The sequence below is a fragment of the Euprymna scolopes genome, chromosome 2 (genome assembly GCF_053919585.1).
Source record: "Euprymna scolopes isolate OS-2025 chromosome 2, ASM5391958v1, whole genome shotgun sequence".
Classification (NCBI taxonomy): domain Eukaryota; kingdom Metazoa; phylum Mollusca; class Cephalopoda; order Sepiida; family Sepiolidae; genus Euprymna; species Euprymna scolopes.
Window position 1 is genome coordinate 19758269 of NC_136483.1, and position 26408 is coordinate 19784676.

Sequence of the window (26408 nt, forward strand, 5' to 3'; positions counted from 1 at the left end):
ATAGGGCACCAAAAATAATAGGACCAAACAACCATTTTGATTTGCATGTACCGAAAGAAAGAACTTTTAACGAAATCTAATTTTTTAAATAAAAAAAAAAAATGAAACCAGTTTCAGAATCTTCAAGTCTACAGGTCTGTAGAAAATTAAATTTTAATGTTTAGTAAATTATTTGTTGTATTTTTATTGTTGTTGTTGTTGTTGTTGTTGTTAACTCAACTGCAAGATTGCCAAAAGGAATTACAATTTAATTTCACGATTAAAATAAAAGTGTACCAAAAATGCGGGCAAAAAAAGGAGGGGGATGGGATGTTTATCTGCTTTTTACAATAGCAAGGTTAGACAGATTAAGATGAGATTTACTTTCCGAGATGGGGAGGGGACAAAAAAAAAAAAAAAAAAAAAGCCGAGAATGGGCTAGTTCGAAAGTTCGAATTCGGATAAACAACCCCTCCTCCTCCTTCTCAGAAGGGGGGGGTAATGCTTGAGAAGATGGTCCCATAAATCGTTAGTCAGCAAGATAAGTGGCGAAATATTTCAATAGCCTCTATTCTACAATTGAACGCTATTTATTTTCTAGCAACAGGCTTAAAAGTGGATGCGGAAGTAAGCCTGTTTTCGGTTGTCGTAAACATGTTTAAACTATTTTAGAATAAATGTATGTAATATGAAAGATTCAATATCTTTTGGAAATTATTTTATAATGTTTTGAAACTACGTGTTTTATCTTAAATTAAATCGTTGGAGATTTTTATTTGTTATTAAATTAAATTAGATTAAATTCTGTAAACCAAGGGAGATAACTCTTACTGCGCATTTATTATTTTTACGACAGTCTCTAACGGGTTCCATCTATTTTACCCACGTGCTCATTCGGATTTTTGTACACCTTTTTACGATTCAAATAATGAAGTATAATAAAAAACGTAAAGATAGGAAGCCAGATCCAGAATCTGATATGGAGAGTATGGACTCCGATGAAGAAGTAAGTTGCTTCTATTTATTGTTATCCTAAATACTATGTTTATACACTCTAAATCTTAAAGCAAACTTGGAATTTGTTCAACAAAATCTTATGTATAAAAAAAGTTTCAAACAAATTATAAACCAATGTTTATGTTTTGAGCGGTGGTCAAAATTGGATAAAAAAAAACAAAAACAAAGTCGGCCACAAAATAATAAATAAAAGTTCTACTACGCATATAAAAATGTTTAATTGTTTTTCTTTTAACGATTTAATTGATCACAATTTCTGGAGTTCTAGCGATTTTATCAAAAATCTGTTTTGGTTTGCGAACACATTTTGAGCACATTTCTTACATGACTTGTTAAATCTTTGGTATTTTTTACGACCTGTCCCAGAGTAGTATAAACGTTCGCAACCTCCCCATGTTAAGAACGGCTTTCAGAATAAACACCCCCAACCTCGAAAGCCGTTCTTAACATGGCGAGGTTAGGGTAGGGTTTATACTACGCTGGAGCAGGTCCTAAAAAATACCGGTAACCAAATCTTTATCTAACTCTTTGAATCCACATTTTAAATTGAAATGTTATTTTCTTTCTGTGCCTTTTTTACAGTAGCCATCAACATAAAATAGGGGTGAAAATATAAATATACAACAATTAAATGCTACCAAAGTTAAGGCATCCTTCTACCTACTTGGATGAGGTAAAATCGAAAAAATTGTCAAAAAACAAATATATAACAAATAAATGTTGTCTTGACTGTGTACTTCGCACGCACCTCTGTTGCACACTGGGTTTCATATTAAATGCATTCAGAAGCAGATACCATCCATCAGCACACATAACTGGTGCAGATTACGCAGACAATATTGCTCTGTTCACGAATAACAGGGTGCTAATGCAGAGAGTGACGCGCTATTTTTTAAATTGTATTTCCACATTTAATTAAAGTTTTATGTTTTTTTTTTATTCAGTTGTAAGGTTAAAGTACAGAATAGGTACAAAACACCCTCCCCATGTTAAGAATGGCTTTTTAAATAATAACGTTATTATTTCAGCACGGATCACTCTCTGCATGAGTACCAATAACACTGCTGATGCGCAAACGCGTTCATGTGAGCTAGTAAAGTGTGCAAATAACATTAGTCTTTACGTTAGACAAAGTTTATGACTTTCAATGCGGAAATCAAAGCTCCAAATGGAACAACACTGAAAGATATCACTGAGTTTATGTACCTGGGCAGCAACACAGGTTCCATGGAGAGAGATATTGAAATTCGCATCTCAAAAAGCATGGGCTGCATTGGATAGCTGTGCCACAGCTATCCAATGCAGCTAAGCTGTGGTCAGTATGGACTTCAAGGCTAACTGACAAACTAGAAAGAAAGGCAGTTCTTCAAAACAGTGTTGTTGGGGTCTGTTTTTGTTTACAGTATTAAAACCTGGACACTCACCAAAAGATATCTCACTGCTGATGCAATTCTCTATCTATATAAGAGCCAGATACATCCAAGGATGGAATACAGTTGCCACATATGGGCAGGATCTGCTAGAAAAGACTTGTCCTGCCTTGATAGGGTTCAAAATAGACTTCGTGGCCTGGTGGGAGATGTCCTTTTCTCTTCACTGCAACCTCTATCTCACAGAAGAGATGTTGCGAGTTTGTCTCTGCTTTATCGTTATTTTCATGGAAATTGTTCGACTGAGCTTCAATCTATGGTCCCCCCTCGCCAAACTTTCACAAGAAACACTAGACTAGCTGAAAACATCAATAATTTTCCCCACTCTTTATCTGTGCCTAAACCTAAACATAGATTCCATGATCAAAGCTTCTTTCTTAGAACTGCACGCCTGTGGAATTGTCTTCCGTTTTCCTGCTTTCCAGCTGTCTATAATATGGTTGTCTTCAAGTCCAACGTGAACAAGTTTCTGATGAGCCGTTCCACTGAAGTTAACAAATTTACCGAACTTCCATTACTATTGATTACTATATTGTCCTTTTGGCTACTCTACACTCTTTAACCCTTATTCTTGAGTGGCCGATCGGCCTTGATAAGTGGTGACGCTTATGTAAAAAAAAAAAAAAAAAAAAAAAAAGAAAACTAGACAGCACATACACCCCTCTGCTGCAAATAATGTTAAATATGTCTTGGCAAGATCATCTCACGAAGTAGCAACTTTATGGCAACCTACCTGCCATATCTACTACTATACGGGAGCAACGTCTATGATTTGCTGGTCATTGCCAGAGGAACAAGAAAGAGCTGGTGAGAAATGTTTTGTTGTTGATGCCACGGTACGGGTGCATGAGCATAGGACGTCTTAGATCCACATACATCCAGCAAATAGCACATGATGCCAACTGTGATTCTGTAGATCTAAGGCAGCTGATAGAAATCTGGAGAAAGAGAGTCACATTGGTCCACGCAAGGAACCTGACCAGATAGATCAGATGTGTTTCGACCAGTATTTTGTTTTTTTTTTTTTAACGATTATCAAGACTTCAATTTGGCTGTATTTTTTCCCTTTCAACAAATTTTGTTTTTAAGTAATAAAAAAAAGATAAATGAATAAAATAAAAATAAAAAAACAAGTTAAAAACAAAAACTTATCTAGGTAAGTAGAAGATTACTTAGATTGCCTTTGGTAAGATTTATTTGTTGTATATTTATATTTTCACATCGTTTTGTTTTTGGCAATGCAGAATCATTAACGAAGGAAGGTAACTATTAAAGTAGTTGAAAAAAAATTACAATTAATCAAATGTTCTATTTAAGAAAAATTACAATAGTGTCCCATTTTACATTTTTCTTGTTAATGTTATAAAACTTTGTTACATTAAATAAAGTAGTTGAAAAAAAATCATTTTTCTTAAAATTCTTAATAAAATAGTTATCTCTCTTAGACCAATCTGTTAAGATTCCGTATTGCCCACTAATTTCATTGAAATGAAAATTCGCTTAAAAAAAATAAGCACTGTAAGTCAAGAACAAAACTAAGAGCACGTAACTCAAGTTATAAGTTTCTGGTTAAACCATTGGTATATGTTTGTTGAAAGTATTGAAAATGGGTGATTATTTTTACCTTAAATTTATATACGAAACTAATTCCCCTTCTCTAATTCTGAAATAACCCCCTATTTTATATACCTTTGGCAGAAATACCCCGTACTAATCCGATAAGCAGCAAAATTGCACCTCTGCACTATAGAGGTCCCTAAATACCGAAAGCCTTCTACTGTAATAGTTTTTCCCCTCAAATTGCTAGACTTTGGAATTCCCTCCCTAGTTCCTGCTTCCCCGACTTTATTAACATACAGAAGTTCAAGTGTAATGTGGACAAACATCTTGCTGCTCAACTCCCTACATAATATCTCTGTAGATTTTGTCCCAATTGGCACTGTGCCTTGTTTGGGGTAAAATGAGAATTTTTTAAAAAAATTGGGGTTATTGTAACTTTTTATTGTTCTTTTCCAGAATTCTCTTTATATTTAAAAAAAAAAAAAATCTGTATGATGTATGTACTTGTGACAAAATAAAAATATCATATTCCAAAATTCACATAAACTCATCAGTAGTTTTATTTTTAAATAAAAAAAATCAAATTTTGTGAGTATCAGAGGACTCTCTCTCACATCATTTTGAAAAACATCCGAAGAAAAACGAGTGAGATTACACAATGATAATTCAAAACTTGCGAGATTCATGTTGTAATGCCTAAAAATTTCAATTCATAGCTTAAAAGTGATTTTCTTTATAAAAAAATAAAACTACTTGGTCAATTTACGTGATTTTTTAAATATGATTTCATTTCATCATGGGTATATACATCATACAGAATTTTCATTTTTTTTTTTTTTTTTTTTTTTTTTTTTTAATATGGAGGAATTCTGGACAAGTACCCTTTTGATCGTTGTTGATTAAAAAAAATGTATCAGTAGCTAACTGCCAGGGTTGAAAAATCATGCATAATCACTTTAAAAATAGGCCCTGCTCCCTCAAAATAAATAAACATACAAAATTTATCTCTCATAGCAAACACAAAAAAAAAGAGTACTTACATAATTTATGGACCATGCTATTGTTTAGATAGAATTTTCAAGTTAATTCCTCATAAGAATGGCTTTCTAAATAATATTCCAACCAAAGATGATTTTGTTAGCATCCGACAAAGCCAAACTCTATGCTAAGAACTTTGCAGCAAACTCAACCCTGTGCAATCAGAGCCACATGACTACTGAATTTCCTCACAAGATTGAAAAAAAAAATCTGAGCAACATCCACATTTCTGTCCATGATGTTGCCAAACTTATCGAGAACTTTGATGCTAGCAAAGCAACTGGACCTGACAATTGTTCCATCTTAGTATTCAAAAAGTTGCAGCCAGAACTATTTTCCATTCTTGCAAAGTCGTCTAAATTATGCCTAAAAGAGAAATATTTCCCAACACATTGGAAAACATTATTAGTTTGCCAGTATTTAAAAATACTGGAAATTGGTTTTCTGCATCTCTGTTAAGACCAATTAGTTTTCTGCACATCATAAGTTGCTTGAATCTATGATAAATAAAAAATGTTGTCAATAACCTCAGCAAAACCAGCCTATTCAGTAACAAGCAGTATGGTTGCCGTCCCATGAGCTCTACAGCTGATGTACTGAATAATTTCATCTAGGATCAGTGAATATCAATAGGGGGTTTTCTCTATAGAGCAATAGCTCTTGACATATCAAAGGCATTTGATAAGGTTTAGCATAAAGTTCTACTTCACAAAATTTCCAGCGATGGAATATCTGTAAATGTTCTCAACTATTGAATCTTTTCTCTCTGATAGGTTCTGCAGAAGTCCAAAGCTGAAAGTATAAACTCAAGGATCCATCCTGAGCCAAACTCCTGATCTTTATCAATGAGCTCTCAAATCACATTCTAAGACCCTTTGTTGGCATTTATACAAACGACATAACCATCTATGGCAATACTTCAAAGGCCAGCAATGACCAAGATCTCTCCAAGTCTCTCTCTTCTCTAACCTTGAGGACATGGTGCATTGGGGCTAAAAAGATTGCTGATTAATCTTAATGCATTCCAAACTAAGCTTCTATCTTTCCATCACCAATGCTCATGTCCCCGCTTGGCCCCAGTTGAAATGAATAGCTCTCGTCTCAACAAGTTTCTTGGACTGATCTTCACTCCTGAACTAAAATTAAAGACGTACATCAAGTTTGTTACTAAGGTCGCTGGAAAAGTGGTTGGATCATTCTACCACTCCAGAATGTATCTCATTTCCGACACAATCCTCTACGTGTATAAAGGCCAAGTACGTCCTAAAATGGAGTACTATTATCACATCTGGAGAAGAACCCCTTTCCTGCATTGACAAAGTTCAAAACCAGCTTTGAAGTTAACTCTGTTTTTTACAAATCACAGCTTTGTGTATTCCCTCCTCTCTTTAGTATTTATACTTATTCCTGAGCCAAATCCTAACTGCCTTATTGTCAAAATATAGACTATTTTCTAAATCGATATGTAGTAAGAGATATTGTAACTTTTTCTTGTACAACGAACATAAAGAAAGAATGTTGATTGTTATATAAAGATTTTTTATTTGTTTCCAGTTACAGGAGGCCTTTGCACAAAATACTCTGAAGCCGGGCCTGAGCATAGAAGTGGCACCTAAAAAAGAATTTGTTAACAGAAGGGTAAGTCTTTAAATATTATATCTAGACATTTATTTTAGTCACACAATATTTTTTAACATTATATTATGTTTTTTAAGTTTTGTGATTAAAACCCATAAAACATTTAGTTTCATTCTATGCAGTAACCAGCAAATACATAGAAATGCTAATTTTTAGCGTGACTATTTGATTATTTTGCTAACAGTTTTTCCTATGATGAGAAGAATTAGCATTATTTGAAACTCTGTAAATTAAAGATTTCCTAGCACACCGGTTTTGGAGTATTCTGCCAGATAATAAAAACTATTTGTAAATTTCTACTCCACAACTCTGTTCTTACTATATATATATATATATATATCCATACTCCTATGAATTTGAGGTTTTTTGTGTATTGATATTCATATTAAGAACCCTTTTTCCTATTTATTTAAAAAGAAATACAATGTTGTTATATATGGGTTGTGGAATTGCATTCATCTGCAAAAGATAAAGCTAATTTACATATTCTTTTAAACATTCATTTTAATTAATTCCTTATTAGTTTTTTCGGTTTTCTTATGGGATCATCATCTTTAGTTTACTATTACGTTTAATTATATTCATACAGATATTCTACAGGATTTATACTTGCGTTATATTTGCGTAAAAAGGTTACAGCGAACACAAATCTCTTTCTATATATATTTATGTATGCATATATGCATTTTTAAAAAATTTTGCCTACCAAACTCCTCTGTCAGTTTTTGGTCTACAGACATGAAACTTAATATATAAGGCATTCGAACCCATGCAAAACTTTATATTTGGGTTTTAGCTGGGGGAAATCTGTGCAAAAGTAATAAAAATAAAAATAGAATTTGCCAGGCAAAGGCCGAACGACGGCATTACAAATATGCATTCATAACGTAATAGCTATTGATTCATGTTTTAATTTTTAGCCTTGCAGGAAACATGTCTTCATAGCTCAGGCATTAACATCAAAGGAGAAAGTAAATCGTAAGCGAAACGTTTTGGTTTAGATTCTCGGTGGTGGTGCACAAGTCATTTTTAAATCATTACTTTATATTGGGTTAAATATAATATAAGAATCTGCATTAATCAAAATATATTTAAGAGCATTTTACAACCAGGTAATGCCAAGCGGCCTGCTAGTATATTATATAAGTTATTTTTAACTTGTAAAATTGTCTGACATAAGCACAGGCCCTACAGTATTATAATACTCCTTTTAATAAAGATGCTATGGACCTGAACGAGAATTTTAACCAGTAGTCTGCAGTTAGTATTTTTTTACGACCTAACCCAGCATAATGTAAATACCCTCCAACCTCCCTATTTTAAGAACAGCTTTCAGAATAAAACCCCTCAATCTCGAAAACTATACTACATACTAAGACATACTATAAAAATGATAGGGGGATAGGGTGATTCTTGTTCAGGACTGCCGATGCTATTTAGATATGATGCCTGGCTAAATATTACAGGGTCTAAATCTGTTCTAAATTTCATAAGAAATTTGCCCATTAATTTTTTTTTTTATTATTTATTAAGTTTTTCTGTCATGAGGAAAAGTGGTAAAGGTTTATGCTTTTTTTACATCCTCTAAAATGAATAAAACAACTCTGGAATTTGTACGGGATTTTAAACGGCATTCTTTATTTGATCGATGTTGGTAGTTTAGTTATGACTCGACAGAAGTCCTTAGTAATTTATAATTGTATTCTTAGTATCACCCATACTAAAGATTGAACCTTCAACCTCCAAAAGATTGCCACATAGAACTGATTATACTTAACACTTTTATCCATTGCGCTATGGGGTCTTTGTGAGAATAATATCCAAGATGAAAACTAGTTCTAACAATACAAAATACCAAATCCTCATCTAAAAAAAAATTTCAAACATCATAATCACGTTTAATTGGTAAACGGTGTTCAGAATTTTTTTTTCTCCAAAGGAAATAAGGCGGAATACCTAAGTCGAAATCTACCACACCATTCTCCTTCATGGCTGCAAGACTGCGTTGGGCAAGCAACCTATGTGAACTGGAAGTATTCGGCCATCACTACCTATACCATATCCTCCGTGTTCACTGGCAATAATTTATCTCCAACAGTACATTTTGCACTCACTGTAAGATTCACTTTCTCTGAAAATTGCCTTTTGATGACACTCAGGCGGGAAGAAACATCATGGTGGCCAACTCAAAACTTGGTTCAGGACAATGAAGCAAGATGCTGAACTGATTCTGGCCCTCACCTTTATGGAGTCCGTCATGAGACCGCAAATGACTTACACTCAAAAAAGAAGCAGCTTGCCTGGTCAGCCAGCGTTCGGGATGTGGTGGACTTGTTGGAAAGAGCTTGCCCAAGTGATCCGGGGTGGATGACGCAACCATGACAATTACAATGGCCATATTGTATCGTACAAAATGTCAGACTAACCTTGAATGACTATTACTCAAGTACTAATTGGGATGAATATTTTTAATACCTTGCAGTATTATATATGGATACTAACAAAGTTTTTTTGGGTTTTTTTATTTTGGTTTTGGATGTCTGTTTTATTTATATATATATATATTTTTTTTTTTTTTTGAATTATGGGTCATTTCATTTGTAAAATATGAAACTAGATCAAAAATATTTCTATCAGGAAATAAAAATCTTCATTAAACTCTTTGTTTTTCTTTTTTTCCGCCATACCAGGAAGATATGAAATCTGTATTAGAAGCTTTCAAACAGAACCTTAATTGGATTGAACGTCTTGACTTGGTGGCCGAGAAGCCAAAAGCTGAAGAAGAGGAACCTGAAGAGAACAAGAAGCAATTGCCGAGTGACAAAGCAATTCACGATGATTTCAAAAGAGAATTACAATTGTAAGTCGCATTTCAAATAAATCATCTCCTACAAAACTCTGCCAGCATTTATGAAAACCGGAAAAAATGTTTTTATGATGAATGATCTAATCTTCTTTCATGTCTTCCCATAATATTTCTTTGGAATGATTTTCGTTTTATCACACACACGTACGGGTATATTCATCGATTTTTATTTGAGTAACTCTTACGGTTCTTCTTCTCCCGTATTAAGGTATCTTCATCTTTTCGCAACCTCATAACTTTTCTAATTTTGTTCTTACATTCCATAATCGATGCTTCAAACAAATGGAGAAGAATCGCTGTTTTATAGGTTGTAATCTATCCATATAACACTTCTCGGTAGAATTTTTTTTTTGTTTGTTTTTAGTTGAATTGGCTTCATGCCTCGTCTAGAGCGATTTCCATTAAAAAATTTTTTAATTCTGTGATTTTCAAGATCGCAATAGCGTTAGTGTATATTTTTTTAGCAACAGTTGGAGTTAATGCTTTTATTGGCTTGTGCCATTTTATTAATTTCTTTTTGTTTAGCCTCGTGTACAGTTTCAATTGTCTTCTTTCAAAAGAAGAAGTTTCTAGGGAATATCAAATTCACAAGTAATCTCCAGTAACATATGTATCTTGATAGTTTTTGCAACAACACATGGTGCTTGGTATTCACTCATCCGATACTGACCAGGCTCAGCATTGTTTAACTTCTGTGATCTAAGGAGGCATTTTATGACGAGAATTTGTTGCCTTTGGAATTAGGGACAATCAAAATTTTAATAAACACTGAGGCTTGGTAACGTTCCACAGGTGGGAAATCCTTGCAAAGATTTGTCTGAAAATTCTGCTAGGCACTAGGCACATAAAGGGGGAAATGGAAAGTCGCTTTCAGTTGTGGTAGAAAGAAGAGTTCTTGCTGTTAATGTTTTACATAGAGAAACCAATAAAATAGAGAAGAGAACATCTCTTCTGTGAGAAAGAGGTATTTTTTTTTTATTTATTTATTTTTTTTTTTTTTGAAATATCTATCAACATCAAGTTGTGTTTTTTAAAGTTCCATGATTAAAAAAAAATCATATTTTTAAAACGTTTTGGTTTGGTTTTTCCTTTGTTTTTATATCTAGTGAAATTTTTAAAAAATTCAAATTTGATCCTGCTTGATCAGTCAACATGCTATATCGTATTCCAACCAAGCTCTCTCCCGTGTGTTCTTATCGCAACACTGATTCCATCAAGTGTCTTAGGTGTACAAATGAAACTCAATGCTATAACCAAACAAAAAAGCCAAACCTCCTTTCACGAGGATATACATGCGGGTTTGGGGACCAGTTGCTAATTCCAAACTACCCCATTGCTCCAATGAATCCATCACATACCATCATATATTTACCACAGCGGTTCTACTGACAACTCTCGACATCAAGACATTGCATGCACATGGAGCAATCAAGTGAATGCTGCATTCCTGCATAGCACACTGTTTTGATGACATTAGCCTTCTAGTCTCCAGGCTGTTATGAATAAAATCCCATGAGATTTTATAGTAGGTGATTTCAACATCTGCACGAGTGTTGGAGGCACATCATTGGCTAGTTTACCATTGACGATCACTGTTTAAATGGAGAATATTTCTGCTTTCAATTTCAAGCAATCATTTTCAATATCCCAAACGTTACCCCATAACTTGATACTCCAATGACGATGTCACTCACAATCAAATCAATCACATCTTCATTAAATCTTGCTGGGCATTTAGCATGCTTCTCTGTCATGAATATCTCGGGGTAGAAACTAGCACTGACAATGATTCCAATCATGTCATAATCCATGCAAAACTATGTCTACAATTCATCGGTTCCTGAAAGATGATGTATCATACCGCAAGTGTGAAGCTACTGAAAACTCGTTACGAATCCATTTATCCGTTTGTTTCAATGGTCTTGAAGCACTTCAATTGACTGACACAAATGTTGAGAACCCATGACAATCCGTCAAAGTAATGTCAACAAAGTAACACATCAAACTCCCAGCATTATAAAAAGTTGTGTCAAAGATTGGATATCAAGCCGCACGATTGAGCTTGTAAACCGAGCAAAACAAGCTCAATGTTCTAGCTCCGATTACTTCTAACAACTATGTTGCAAAACTGTTTGCTCAACAAGAGTTGATTGCAATATTTACTGTCAGAAAATTGTTAAAAAAGATGGCGCAAGCCTTGTCAGTAGGTGATACAAGAAAGCTTGTACATAGGGTTTAGCAACTCATTTGATCCTGCAGGTTGAATCTCATTATAGTCAGGGGTTGTGGGCCAGACAAAGGCCATTAGTAAAATCAAGGAAAATTCTTCCATATGCAGACCATTGCCAACTTAAATATTTAAAACCATAATGAAAATAAACATTGAGAAATGAGAAAAACAAAAAAAAATCTAAAATTAAAAAGCACCTAACAAAAATTAGTTTTCCTCAAGTAATGTCAGAACACTTCAAAATGGAAAATATCAACTGAAGTGAAATGGTTGACATTGAAAGGCAACAAGAGTAAGTAATGGAGGGGGGGGTACTGTTGAACAAATGAATTAGAAAGCTGACTAAGACAACATTGTCCTTTTGAAACCGTCATCGCCGATCGATTGGTTAAATCAGCTTTCAATTTTTGTTTTAAAAAATATTTTTTTGATGTAGAAATGGAGATAGATCGGGTTTATCATGATTTTGCGGTTATAGTTGGGTAGATCAGATAACAATAACAGTAGGCATTTTGTTCAATTCAAGATCCATGTCTAGTCATTGGTAATCAGGCTCGCAGATCTGTCACAATACCTTCATAGGCCGGATTTGGCCTACAGGCCGTAGGTTGCCAACCCTTGTTGTATTCTTCAATTGATCACAAAACCATTTGTAGCAATACACTAATCATCAATCAACAAATCTTGATGAGCCTACAACATTGGAATGATCACTTTACCTCGCTGTTTGACCACTCCATTCGAACCCTTCAGATTCCAACCGTTCCTTCTGTGATTTATGACTGTCATCAACCCCCTTCCACACACACGCACGCACACACACAAACACACACATACACACACACGCACAAAGACACACACATACACACATACACACACACACACACACACTATACTGATGAAGTTCTGGACGCCATCAAAAAAACTGCTAAAGCAATAAAACAACTGGAGAAAATGGTCTTTCATCTGAAATCTTCAAAAATTCTTTTCACCTATATTTGGGAAATTGAAAAATTTCCTCAAGACTGGAGTGATGCTGTTCTGCTTCCCTTTTACAAGAAAGATAATTATTGCGATTGCAGTAATTATCACAAATATCAACCTTATCGATATCAGTGCAAAAATATTCACTACCATCCTGTTGAAGTGGTTTCAAAAACAAAGTGACTCACGTCAAGGCCAAACCAATACGGATTCTACCAAGATCAAAGGTGTACTGACCAGATTTTTATTCTCCGAAGAATATTTGTGCATTGTTGGAGCTACCAGCAAAAGATTATCGTCTGCTTCGTTGACTTTACAACTGCATTTGATTCTGTTAACTGTGAAATCCTTTGGAAGGACAAACATGTTGATGGTATGCCCCCAAAACTGCTCAACCTAATCGAACATCTGACAAGAATGCATTCCCTCGCCTATACTCTTCGATTACACCATCGACTAGATCACATCAAGTGTCGTGGCCAACTTTCACGATATAACAGTAAGTCATGGTCTACAAATATCAGATCTCAACTATGCTGATGATATTGCCATATTAGATGAATGCTTAATTTATATTCAATCGGCCATTATTGAGATGCAATTTTACACTTTAAAGATCAGCATGGAGATAAATCCCAATAAGACAAAGTTATTGATGGCAGGTCTCCTTCCAAATGAGAAACAGCCAGTTGTTCTCGGCACAAGAACCCTTAAAGAGTTTGATCAGTTCAAATACCTTGGCTCCATCATCATTGCAACAGGTCAAGAAGACATCTTCAACCACATCAGTATTGCCTACACTGCCTTCTGTCAATTTTTGAATACCAAAGTCAGGATCTATCAGACCTTTGCACCATTTTTCTTGATGACTACGAAATTTTGCTTATGTAGGCAAGTGACCTACACAAACTGGACCATCACTGCCTACGCCTTGTCCTACGTGTCTGCTGGTAACAGTTTATCTCCAACAGTACAGTTTGCAATCGCTGTAAAATCCACTCCTTTCAAAAATCTCTTCTTGCCAGATGCCTTTGTTTGTTCAACCATGCCCATCGTTGACATCTGGGTGACTTCATCCATGAAGTCATTGATCCAGCACCACCGTCAGACTGGAAGAAACATTGTGGTGGCCAACTAAAAACCTGGCTCAGGACGGTGAAGCATCATGTTGAACTGATTCAAGACCCTCATCTTTACAGAGTCTGTCACTGGAACCGCGAATGGCTTGCGCTACTAACTGAACTGAAGCAGTCTTGGATTGCTGTGCCTGGTCAGCCAGTGGTCAAAACATGGTGAACTTGTTGGAAAAAGCCAGCTCAACTTATCCAAGATGAATGCCACAACCATGACGATAGTGAGAAGAGCCTCCTCCCCACTAAGTATCATAGTTGATTTAATGATTGCATTTGGAGTTGGGTATTTCTGGAACAATAAAATGATCCAATCATTGTTTCAGCAACTTTAGATTATATATGTCTAATGTAGGGAAACGTGCGACTTACCTAATTAGTAGCACGTGTGCATAATTCAACGGGTCGGTCGAGGAATGAAATGAATGAAGAAGAAAGAAACAAAAATGGCTGCCTTATCTCTCAATATGCCTGCAATGTGACCACCCGATATGCAAATGAGATGCTCCCGGTTGGAGAAAAAAGAGGGTTGATTTTTTAGAGGGAGGTTCATTTTGAAGTTGGATTTTCGAAGAAATAAGTTGAATTAGCAGAAGTTTGTTGAGAGTTGAGAGAAGGTGCGTTACGTATACAGAAGTTTGGAAGTTTGGACAACAGTGTTAACCTTACCCAGGAAATTATTGGTGTGACGGGCTGAAGAAATAACACTCAAGTTATTGAATTATATTTAAGATCTGGAGTGAAAGTCACTAAGAACTTATCAAAATAAGGTTAAGATTAACCTCAAGGAGAGAGCTATTCATTTTGACCGAGACATTTCATGAAATAATTTGGCAAATTATTAATCAGGAACAAGAAAAATGTTGACACCAGAAAAGACCTTTAAGGCACACCAGCATTGATTCTGTGTACCTTGGACTTTTGACCATCGACAACTACTTTTATAAACCATTCAAGAGAAAAAAATGTATAGTTGTAAAGACATAACCAAATATTTCATGGCTAGCAAGTTTGTGGAGCAACTCTTTGTGCCAACTCTATCAAATGCCTTTGATGTATCATTGCTGTGGAAACAAAGCCCTTGTATAATGATTCACTAAGTCTATGTGATATTACAGATAGTATATTAACAGTTGGCCTTGCAGGACAAAATCCATATTGCTTGTCGTTAACTAGATTGTTTTTACTTGAGTGGTTAATAATTGCTTGATTTATCACAGATTCAAGCATGTACTGGTTGGTCTGTACTGTACTTGCATCAATTCAATCTGAGGATGTTAAAATGATGTTCAGCTTGGATCTGCTAGCAGGTGTGGTTCCAGAGATAGCCTCCCTTTTTTGTTGTATGTCTATAAGGTAATCCTTTCTATGATGATGGGTTTGTCGAAATGATAGACAAAACACTGGAGCAAAAACAACATCATTCGAAAAATGTGTATTTTTTAGTATTACAGAGAAAACATTTGATGATGAAATTCCATGGGATTTTTTTTTCTCACGTTTTTTTTTCTTCTCTTTCAGTTACAAACAGGCACAATCGTCAGTGTTAGCAGCTTTACCAGACCTAAACAGGCTTGGTGTTAAAACTCGTAGACCAGACGATTACTTTGCAGAAATGGCAAAATCTGATCGACACATGAAGAAGGTATGTCTCCACTTATTACGAACAAAATGATCTGTGCTTAACGTCTTGCAAGAATTGTACCAAACCTAGAACGTTGTCATTTTTTGTTTTTCACATAAAATGTTGCTATTTCACATGTATGACAACAAAATTCGAGATTCATCATACTGGTCACTAATTAAAACGATTTTGGTTTTTGTCTAGCATTCCCCTATTTTCAAAAAGTAAAAATAAAGAAACATCTGAATGATGTACATACCCGTGACAAAAAGAAAATATCATATTCCAAAAATCACGCAAATTGATCAAATAGATTTATTTTTAGTTTTAAATAAAATCATCTTTCAGGAAATTTCTTGAAATTTGTAGGCATCTATTATATAAGGGAGAGATGTTTGTGTGTGTGTTTGTATGTCCAGCTAAAAGTCAAAATATAAAAACTGGACCATCGCAAATATGGTGTTGTCGGAACCACCACTCCTTCGGACGTGTAATATTGACTCAGAAGAAAATATTAATTTTTTCTACCTTAACGACTGCAAAATCTAATAGGGAGGTCACATAAAATCATCTCCTTCTAAATGATTTTAACATTTACGCAGGCATGAATACCATTTCTCTTGCATGTGTTAAATACAAAAATTTAGAACGTCATGTCATCACGGTTGCTTTGGCCAAGTTGGTTAGGATGTTGGCTCAAAATAGTTTTTACATCCAAGCTCACCTTACAGCGAACGTTTTTTGCTTTGGTTTTTTATTTTTGCATTTAAACGAGATTAAAAGATTTTTTTTTAAATTTTTGTTTTGTACTTTGTATTTATTTATTTGGCATTTTTTTATCGGCAGTTAATTAAAACAAAACATTTTTTATTTCAAGAAATTACACCTTTTTTTTTTTTTTTTTTTTTTTACATCAAAATTTCTTTTCTTTTTTTTTTTCTTTTAATAAGTCATAAGTAATCATTGGTAAAATATAAAAACATTTTGGTTAAAAATTTCTACTATGTCACTTTTCCCCCACTCAACCACCCCCAATATATAAACTACAAATGTGTTTATATAATAGGTTTTTCGCGTCATTGGAAAACTTTCAGTAAATAAATGTCATTTCAGTAAAATTTAATTCTTGAGAATTAAAGCATTTGAAGTTTCCATATCTGTCAATATTTTATTGCAAGTTAAGTAATTTTTTTTTGTTTCTATGGAAAGTAAGAATACTTTATTTTTGTATGTGTATTTTATGTGATTGTTGCTAATGAGTTTTTTTTTTTATTTTCAATGTTTTTTTTATTCTTTTAGATCCGGGAAAAATTAATTGCCAAAGAGATTTCCATGGAAAAATCTGAACAGGCCAAAAAGTTGAGAGCAGCTCGCAAATTTGGCAAACAGGTAAACAAATTGATTAAAAATGTTGCAATTGTACAATTTTGTTATGTATGATCAATGACCAAACATTTTCATTGCATCATGAAATCAGTGTGATGCAAATGGGACCAAGAATTGTGCATTAAAAAAAAATAACTCTGGTTTGAATATTTATGTATATGATAACAAAACAGCAACCTGTGGTAGACACCAGGTTTTAGAATGCGATTTATTTAAATAAATGAAAGAAATTTAATAAGAGATTTGTAGAAAAAAAATAAATGAAAGAAATTTAATAAGAGATTTGTAGAAAAAAAATAAATGAAAGAAATTTAATAAGAGAGATTTGTAGAAAAAAATAAATGAAAGAAATTTAATAAGAGATTTGTAGAAAAAAATAAATGAAAGAAATTTAATAAAAGAGATTTGTAGAAAAAAAATAAATGAAAGAAATTTAATAAAAGAGATTTGTAGAAAAAAATAAATGAAAGAAATTTAATAAAAGAGATTTGTAGAAAAAAAATAAATGAAAGAAATTTAATAAAAGATTTGTAGAAAAAAATAAATGAAAGAAATTTAATAAAAGATTTGTAGAAAAAAATAAATGAAAGAAATTTAATAAAAAAGATTTGTAGAAAAAAATAAATGAAAGAAATTTAATAAAAGATTTGTAGAAAAAAAAATAAATGAAAGAAATTTAATAAAAGAGATTTGTAGAAAAAAAATAAATGAAAGAAATTTAATAAAAGAGATTTGTAGCAAAAAAATAAATGAAAGAAATTTAATAAAAGAGATTTGTAGAAAAAATAAATGAAAGAAATTTAATAAAAGATTTGTAGAAAAAAATGAAAGAAATTTAATAAAAGATTTGTAGAAAAAAATAAATGAAAGAAATTTAATAAAAGAGATTTGTAGAAAAAAAATAAATGAAAGAAATTTAATAAAAGAGATTTGTAGAAAAAAAATAAATGAAAGAAATTTAATAAGAGATTTGTAGAAAAAAAATAAATGAAAGAAATTTAATAAGAGATTTGTAGAAAAAAAATAAATGAAAGAAATTTAATAAAAGAGATTTGTAGAAAAAAAATAAATGAAAGAAATTTAATAAAAGAGATTTGTAGAAAAAAATAAATGAAAGAAATTTAATAAAAGAGATTTGTAGAAAAAAAATAAATGAAAGAAATTTAATAAAAGATTTGTAGAAAAAAAGTAAATGAAAGAAATTTAATAAAAGAGATTTGTAGAAAAAAAATAAATGAAAGAAATTTAATAAAAGAGATTTGTAGAAAAAAATAAATGAAAGAAATTTAATAAGAGATTTGTAGAAAAAAAATAAATGAAAGAAATTTAATAAAAGATTTGCAGAAAAAAAATAAATGAAAGAAATTTAATAAAAGATTTGTAGAAAAAAAATAAATGAAAGAAATTTAATAAAAGATTTGTAGAAAAAAATAAATGAAAGAAATTTAATAAAAGAGATTTGTAGAAAAAAAATAAATGAAAGAAATTTAATAAAAGAGATTTGTAGAAAAAAATAAATGAAAGAAATTTAATAAAAGATTTGTAGAAAAAAAGTAAATGAAAGAAATTTAATAAAAGAGATTTGTAGAAAAAAATAAATGAAAGAAATTTAATAAGAGATTTGTAGAAAAAAAATAAATGAAAGAAATTTAATAAAAGATTTGCAGAAAAAAAATAAATGAAAGAAATTTAATAAAAGATTTGTAGAAAAAAAATAAATGAAAGAAATTTAATAAAAGATTTGTAGAAAAAAATAAATGAAAGAAATTTAATAAAAGAGATTTGTAGAAAAAAAATAAATGAAAGAAATTTAATAAAAGAGATTTGTAGAAAAAAATAAATGAAAGAAATTTAATAAGAGATTTGTAGAAAAAATATATGAAAGAAATTTAATAAGAGATTAGTAAGAAAAAAATAAATGAAAGATATTTAATAAAAGATTTGTAGGAAAAAATAGATATTGATGTGTTAGGACAATAACATGGTCAAGGGTAAATAACTCTTTTTTTTCTGTAAAGGCAGAATTGTCTCCCTTGCTCTAACTTTGCTATAAGTTATGGCATTTTCATGCAAGAATTGTACAAGATGACATGCTAAGAGCAACAGCAGACATCCATGACATGCCACATGGGGACTTTTCGAACTAAAATTAAATTATAAGAAATAGGCTTAACCTTTTTCGGCTTACAATTAAAAGAACTAAGATACATAATAACTGGTGATGAGGATGAGATAACGCATTCAGAGAGTGGGGTTGTAGAGATAACAGATCAGACACTTGCTTATGAGTTTATGTGTAATAAAATTTATTTTCTTTTAAAACAGGTTAAGAATGTTGGATTTCTCATTTATTTCTATTATGATTGGAAAATTTATTATGAAATTGGTTTTATTCAACGTATATTACATTCCAGTGTAATTTCTGTTTTCATAAGATGTTACAATAAATGAATGAGGAAAATACTGCAAACTTTTAAAAGTTGTGAGAGTAAAATATAAAAGTTTCTCCTTTTTTCTGTCTGTATATATAATATATGAAATATATTGAGTGTATTTAGGCAACAGGTTTTCATTTCGGCAAACATCATTTTGCACGGAATGTTTTTGTTTGATTAGTTTTTAGAAAGATAAAGAGGATAAATCCTTTTTATTTTTCTGATAATTCAGCACATATTTCTGTTGAATTGTTATATGTAGGCTTTGTGGGTGTTTTTCCATTTAAAAAAAGAAAAAAAAAATTTCTGACTTGCTGAAAAATATATTGTGAATTACACAAGTATACTAATCTTTGTGTGTGTGTGTGTGTGTGTACAGGGGAGAGAGAAATTTTTTTTTTTTTTTTTTCTACAAATCTCTTTTATCAAATTTTTCATTTATTTTTTTCTACAATAACAATATAGATTATATTGGATTTTTTCTTACAGTTCAAAATCATAGTAAATGGACATGAGATCAGCATATAAAGATAATGATTTTCGGCAGCATTCACTGCAATTGGAATATCGTTTTTTAATTGTAAATAAAGTATATTATTTGTTTAGCATTCCGCAAAAAGAAAAACTAACTTTAATTTAATCTATACATCCATAAAAGTGAAAATGCGTGTGTGTAAACACTTCTCAACTTATATACTCAACAAATTTTTGATCTACAGACTTGAAATTTGGTATATAGGATATTCAGCCATGTGGAAAACTTTTTAATCCATTTTCATCCAGAAAAAAGGGCTGCTAAAAGGTCAAAATGTAAAACTTGGTATTTTTTATGTTTGCTACCTGTTTTCGAAGTCGTTTAAAAACACCTTTTAAAAGTTGTGTCATGCTGGACTAATGGTTATCATACTTGACTCACTGTTTTGGTTTCGATCTTAGTCCAAGTACTTACAAGAAATGAACTGTTTAGAAAAAAACATAAAACTGGCATGCACATATCACAGTTTCTGTATGAATTAAAATATGATATCTATATGTATTTTACAACCGGGAAATGTCAGGCAGCATGCTAGTTTAATCACTAAATAAAAGAAAATCCAGAGTGAAATTACATGCCATACAAAAACAACTAAATTTTAAATTAAAAAAAGAAAAGAAAATTTGTTTCCTACAGAATGAAATACATAATGAAATATTTTTATGAGGAAAAAAAAAACATTTAGAAACACATTGGAAAATAAAATTTAAAAAAAATTAAACTTGTTTTAAAGACGAGTTACATTTTCTGTCGACTTTTTTTTGTTGTTACAAAAAATGATGTATTTGTAAAAATCTTTGACAAATATCAAATGTAATTTTTGCTGCCATCTTCAATTGCACTTGTAAGATTTCTCGGAATTTGTTTAGGAGCAAAGTGTAGTATCTGTACTTATACTACACTTTCTCTATTCTGTCCTAGATGGGGGAGAAATCCTTCTAGGTTGAGGCAATTTTTTTTGTCTCAATTCAATGTGTCCTTATTTGAGAGCTGAATTTTCCTCACATTCAAAACCTGCTTTTTGTTTAACTCTGTCCTCGTGGGGAGGCAACTAAGTACTCTAAATGTGAGTTAAAAGATCTTAAGCAATTGATAAAAAAATGAAATTTTGCATTAGATACAAATCTCATTTAGTTAAGATGTCAAATAAATCTCATTCGTAAAACTCACTATGTCTGTCTCCATATTTTTAAACTATTTCTTCCGAAACTAAAAGTGACAGAATGGCACTAGGGACCTCAAATAATTGGATTTTTTATGGGTCATTTCTTTTATGGGATTTTGGCCGGTTAAAATAGTTTTTAAGAGGTCAAAATTGAAATAAACGTTATATATTTTGTACATTTATCTTAATTTATTTTTAATCAGTTCATATGCGTGTTATGTTGGTACAGTGGTAACATCACCGACTTTGAATGCTACAGTTTTGCTTTTGGTTTCGATTCTAGCTGATGGCACCCAAATATATTTTTTTTTACTTTTGAAATCACGACTCTATAAGAATATATACAAAATCTGGACAAATTAAAATATAATATTTAAGCATATTTTATGACTGGGCAAAGCTGGGCACTAGTTTAACTCTAAAACTACATTGACAGAAAGTAATTTTTATAATCTCAACACATTTTAAAATATTTATAAAAATTCTCGATGGAAGAGAAATAACCCTTACAAGTTTGTGAGACTTTCATCCGGGTACTAATACTTATTTCAGTATCTCATTGGTTCCCTCATGATTAGACAATTTTTTTCCACATGCATTATTTCAAGGTAAAATTCTCTCAAGATGTATGTTTTTGCACTAACTATTATCCATAACTGCCTTTAAACCTTCATAAATGGGGACTCCTTAATTATTAAAAAAAAAAAAATTGTTCACTGGCAAAATTATTTGTTAGTACAATTGACATTATTTTAAAGAACAAAGTATTTCCGGTTATACAATTAAGTTTTATAACAATTTTTCTCAAAGTAAAAGGATTATAAACATTTAAATGGAAAAAAACATTTTCAGCAATTTTTTTTAATGTCTAAACTGGTAAAAATCTGCCAAAGTTTTTAATCTGCAAACAGTGTTTTCCACATTATTCTTGTATGATTGAATTAAAGACATTTGAAGATGACCTCGCCAACTTTCAATGCATTTCTTGTTGACAACTTTCGTTATGTTAACATAAAAAATATCTTCATTCTGAATCTTTAGAGACGGTTTTACTAAAAACAAATCTATTAAAATATATATTAATTCTTTGCCACTGTCAATATTTCTTCACAATGATATTTTTATTTTGTTATAGGTGCAAGTGGAAGTTTTGAAAAAGCGGGCTCAGGAAAAAAAGAAAATGTTGGAAGATGTCAAAAAATACCGAAAGGGTAAGTACAAAAAAAGAATTACGGTAGCACAATCAACTAGTTTGCTCTCCCCCCTCCTTCCCCCACCAGGCATTAGTTCTAGTTTGTTGTATTGGTTCTTATACAAAATTCCTCCTATTAAGAAAAAAAAAAAAGAAAGAAAAATCTGTATGATATATGTACCTATGACAAAAGAAAAATATTATATTCCAAAAATCACGCAAAGTGATCAAGTAGTTTTATTTTTATATAAAAAAATCATTTTTTTAACCAATTAATGGGAATTTATAGGCATTACAGCATAGATCTCACAATTTTGAATTGTTGAGTTATTTCCCTTTGTTTTGTTTTTTTTGTTGTTTTTTTTTGTTGTGGGGGGTGTTTAGGAATGTGATATTTTTGTTTCATCACAGCTATGTGCATTATACAGATTTTTGTTTGTTTTTGATATATGGTAAATGCTGTACAAAAACCCATAAATTTTATTTGGATTAATTTCTAAAAAAAACACAACTTGTCCTTTTCAATAATAAAAATTTTTACCGAAGCAGAATTTTTATGTCCTTGTGTACAGTTAACTTTTCCGCAGAATTCATAAATTATTTTACTTTTTTACAATATTTTCTTTCCTCTTAAAACTGTTTATTCAGTTTTAATTATGTAAAATATGATATTTAACAAAAAAAAAGATATGTAGGTTTACATTTTTGCAAAATGAATATAAAAATTGAACGTGTTCTTGTATAACTGTACCATTTTATGAGAATCGGTTGCATAGTTTTTGCTTAAAACTTAATTACCGAACAACAATATGTGGACAAACTTAATTACCAAACAACAATAATTAATACATTGGGATTCTTTGGACTATTGTTCTCACTTTAAGTGTTATTTTCACAACAGTTTTAAATGACACTCTTTTACAATTTTCGAATCACTGAAGATTTGTATGCACTCATGGCTGACGAGCAGAAGCATGCTATCCTCATGAATTAACTAAAACGTTCCATTCAAAATTCCATACAGATTCCTGAGTTTGACAAAATACACTAGAAAATCAGCAGAAAGGTTTTAAGAAGAAAAAAAAGAATGAGAACAGTAGTTCAAATAATCATCATGACTAACAGAGTTAAGGAATGTCGATAGCATGTATTAAGTGACACTGAGAAGAAAATGCCAATGTTTAATATGGACTTGAATTTTTCAGCCTGTTTGGATATTTCTCATGTTAAGCTCAAAAATCAAATGGCAAATAAGACGAGCTGTTGATTAGGATATCTAACAATGTATGCGTCCCAAACAGGCCTTATCAATCATATGAAAGGTCAGCAGCCGGACTCTTAAAGTGAAAAAAAAACTACCTGGCAAATATACCTGGTGAACCAAATGTAAAAGAAATACAAACAATTGCGCAGAAAGGGACGGCTAGAATCTTAAAAAGATCTTTCGGTTGGAATGCATGAGATAGTTGGTGAATGTCTGGCATTGAGTAGGATGCCCCATCTCCATCTTGAACAGAATAAAAAAAATTAAAAGAAAAAAATGAGCTCATATTAATAACTACCACATTTACATCGGTTTTAATTACATTTGTTGTAAATCGTATTTCAGCTAATTGAAAATAGTCCAAACTTAAAACAGTGAAACGAGAAGCAGCTTTTAATAATCTGCAACAAATTCTCTAAATCATTTGCTGGCTTCAAAAGTCACCATCACCTTATGATTATTTATATGTGTCTGCAACGTATCGTCATTCAGTCTCATTCCAAATGGAAACACATTATTTTTATGATGAACAATTCAATAACAATGAAATATATTTGTGATTAATATATATTTTGTTCAGGCCAAACAGATAAACTCGATTTCATGGTCGATATTGAAGATGAAGATAAAAAGAACAAGACGAGAAGAAAGCAGTCGAACAGCACCCAGAAAAAGGATCAGTTTATGTGAGTATTGATGCTAACAGAGAAAACCAGTGTTTAATTGCAATCTTGCCCCAAACTTTAAAGTTTGTTAATCTTTTTATCATTCTTTAGCTGTTTTTTTTGTTTGTTTTTTTTATTTTTTATTTTTTTTAAGGATTCTATTTTAGAATGCAAGCGTTAACTTTCCTATTACAAATCAATTAGATGCAAGTTTGTACACATTTGATCAGCAACTGTGACTATGAAATGCATAGCAATTAATATGGCTAATATACAAGGGGTGTTCCAAAAGTAATGCCTCCTATTTTTTTTTTTTTTTTTTTTTGTTAGAGTTAGAGGAATTGCAAATTGCATTGTTATGTTGACTAAACTTATGCATTCATAAATTGAAAGTTTCATCTCTCTGTTGCACGTATTAACGGTGTGAGATTCATCTGATATTGAAAACTTTAAAGCACCCCAATAGCTTAGGATGCATCTCCATGAAAGTGGACTATTCTATACTGTTTTATTTATTCCCCACTTTTTTTTTTTTTTTTTCTTAACTATAGGCCAAACAAGAAACGGCAACACAAAAATGAACGTTTTGGTTATGGAGGACAAAAGAAACGCTCCAAGTCGAACACGGCGCAGAGTTTTGATAACATGACTCCCATTGAAAATATGATGATGAAGCAGAGTTCGCGTCAAAATACGGGCAAAAAAAAGGCGGTAAGTTCAATTTCAACAAAAAATACCTTTTTTTTTTTACTGCCTTTAATAAAATCTGAATTTAGATTATCTCCTTCACATTAAATCAACCTTGGGTTACATCCTACCTATTTGGTGAGGATGAAAACTCAACAATACAAATATCAAATTTATAAATATGAGTTTTGACACATCTTTGTAAACATTATTTCGTCGGGTTGATTTGAAAATATTGGAAAACCGAATGTTAAAAAAATATTTTATTAAATGATTAAAATCGTTTCTGTTTTTTCCTGAGACTTTCTGTGTTAATATTTATTGGTTTCTACTTTTATGGCGCTTTCCAATTTAGGAGCCCTTGAAGAGACAGTTAACAGAAGAAATCACTTGTTTCATGATTGTATCACTATGTCGGCAAAGAGAGACAATTTTTTGAATTAGGAGTTGTCTCCCTTACAATGTGAATTGTTGAAATACATTAATTCGTCTATCACGTATTCTCAGTAAATCTCGTTACTCCTCCCCCTCTTATAACCAACACTAATGCCAGTTTGTCAATTAGGAGCTTGAACTAATATGGTGCAGTTGATAAATTAGTTATTTTAACATACAGAACGCATCGAAATGGCAAAGTTAATTAAAGAAAGTCTGTCACAGTTCTGTTACTTCAGCGTTTATGATGTCGTAAAAGATCTTTATCTTCCACTTGTTTCAGTGGATGACACAAACACAACATAACAAACAAACAAGATCCATAGTTTTAGTTGATAAGAAAATATCTTTCCACTTTTCGTATATATCAACACATGCAAATTACTTTTAGTTTTTGTTCAAAATTCCCCCATATCAAAAAACAAAACTAAACAAAGATGTATATGATGTATGCACCCATGACAAAACAAATATCATATTTCAAAAATCACGTAAAATTTTATTTTTAAATCAAAAAGTAACATTTTATTAGTATCCTAGGTGTGACTGTGAATGCTCGCTAAATAAGTCAACAATAATTTATGTTGTAATGCCTACAAATTCCCATTAATCGCTTAAAAATGATTTTCTTTCTAAAAAATAAAACTACTTGATTGCTTTCCCATCTTCCATTTTCATTAGTTTTTTGGGTTTTTTTTTTGTTGAAATCTCAGAACAGTTGTAATTTTTATTTTTTTATTTTTTTTTTCAGAAAAATAAAGGTAAAAAGCCTCAACGTCTCGGCAAAAGCAGAAGAGTACAAAATAAGTTCCGAAATAAGAACAAGAAAAGAATTTGAAAAGCAAAAATAAATCTTTATTGTAATTTTTGTAATAAATTTTGTCCGCAGGGAAAATTATTTGTTTTCATTCATGACATTGTGACTGCCTTAGAGGATAAATATATCTTGTGGGATCACGCATTCGTGCAGATTTTTCAATCAAGTGTGCATTTATCATATATTCATATAACTTAAACTTTGAATTGATATTTTTATTAAAAAATAAATAATTTTTACAAATGCACACAGGGAAAAAAACAGATTCTACATGTAAAAAAAATCAATCTTTGTTGCGAAAATCTGAAATGTTGAAACCATTTAACCTCAA

The 26408-nt window shown here is 31.6% G+C and overlaps 1 protein-coding gene across 1 annotated transcript; it reads left to right on the forward strand.

Moving 5' to 3' along the window:
- The first annotated feature begins 620 nt into the window (after positions 1 to 620).
- Positions 621 to 26155, forward strand: LOC145289506 (putative rRNA-processing protein EBP2). The gene is made up of 9 exons (XM_080136417.1): positions 621 to 985; positions 6579 to 6662; positions 9353 to 9522; positions 15394 to 15517; positions 16796 to 16885; positions 22153 to 22228; positions 24054 to 24159; positions 24690 to 24849; positions 26012 to 26155. Exons 1-9 carry the CDS (start codon positions 908 to 910, stop codon positions 26096 to 26098), a joined length of 975 nt encoding a protein of 324 aa, XP_079992543.1. The 5' UTR covers positions 621 to 907; the 3' UTR covers positions 26099 to 26155.
- Positions 26156 to 26408: the final 253 nt, after the last annotated feature.

What these genes read in the sequence shown, in the direction of transcription:
- LOC145289506 (XM_080136417.1), top strand. Translation starts at nt 908, where the DNA reads ATGAAGTATAATAAAAAACGTAAAGATAGGAAGCCAGATCCAGAATCT. An exon ending in TTCAAAAGAGAATTACAATT is followed by an intron (nt 9,523 to 15,393) that starts GTAAGTCGCATT and finishes CTTCTCTTTCAG; the next exon opens with TTACAAACAGGCACAATCGT. An exon ending in TGTCAAAAAATACCGAAAGG is followed by an intron (nt 22,229 to 24,053) that starts GTAAGTACAAAA and finishes TATTTTGTTCAG; the next exon opens with GCCAAACAGATAAACTCGAT.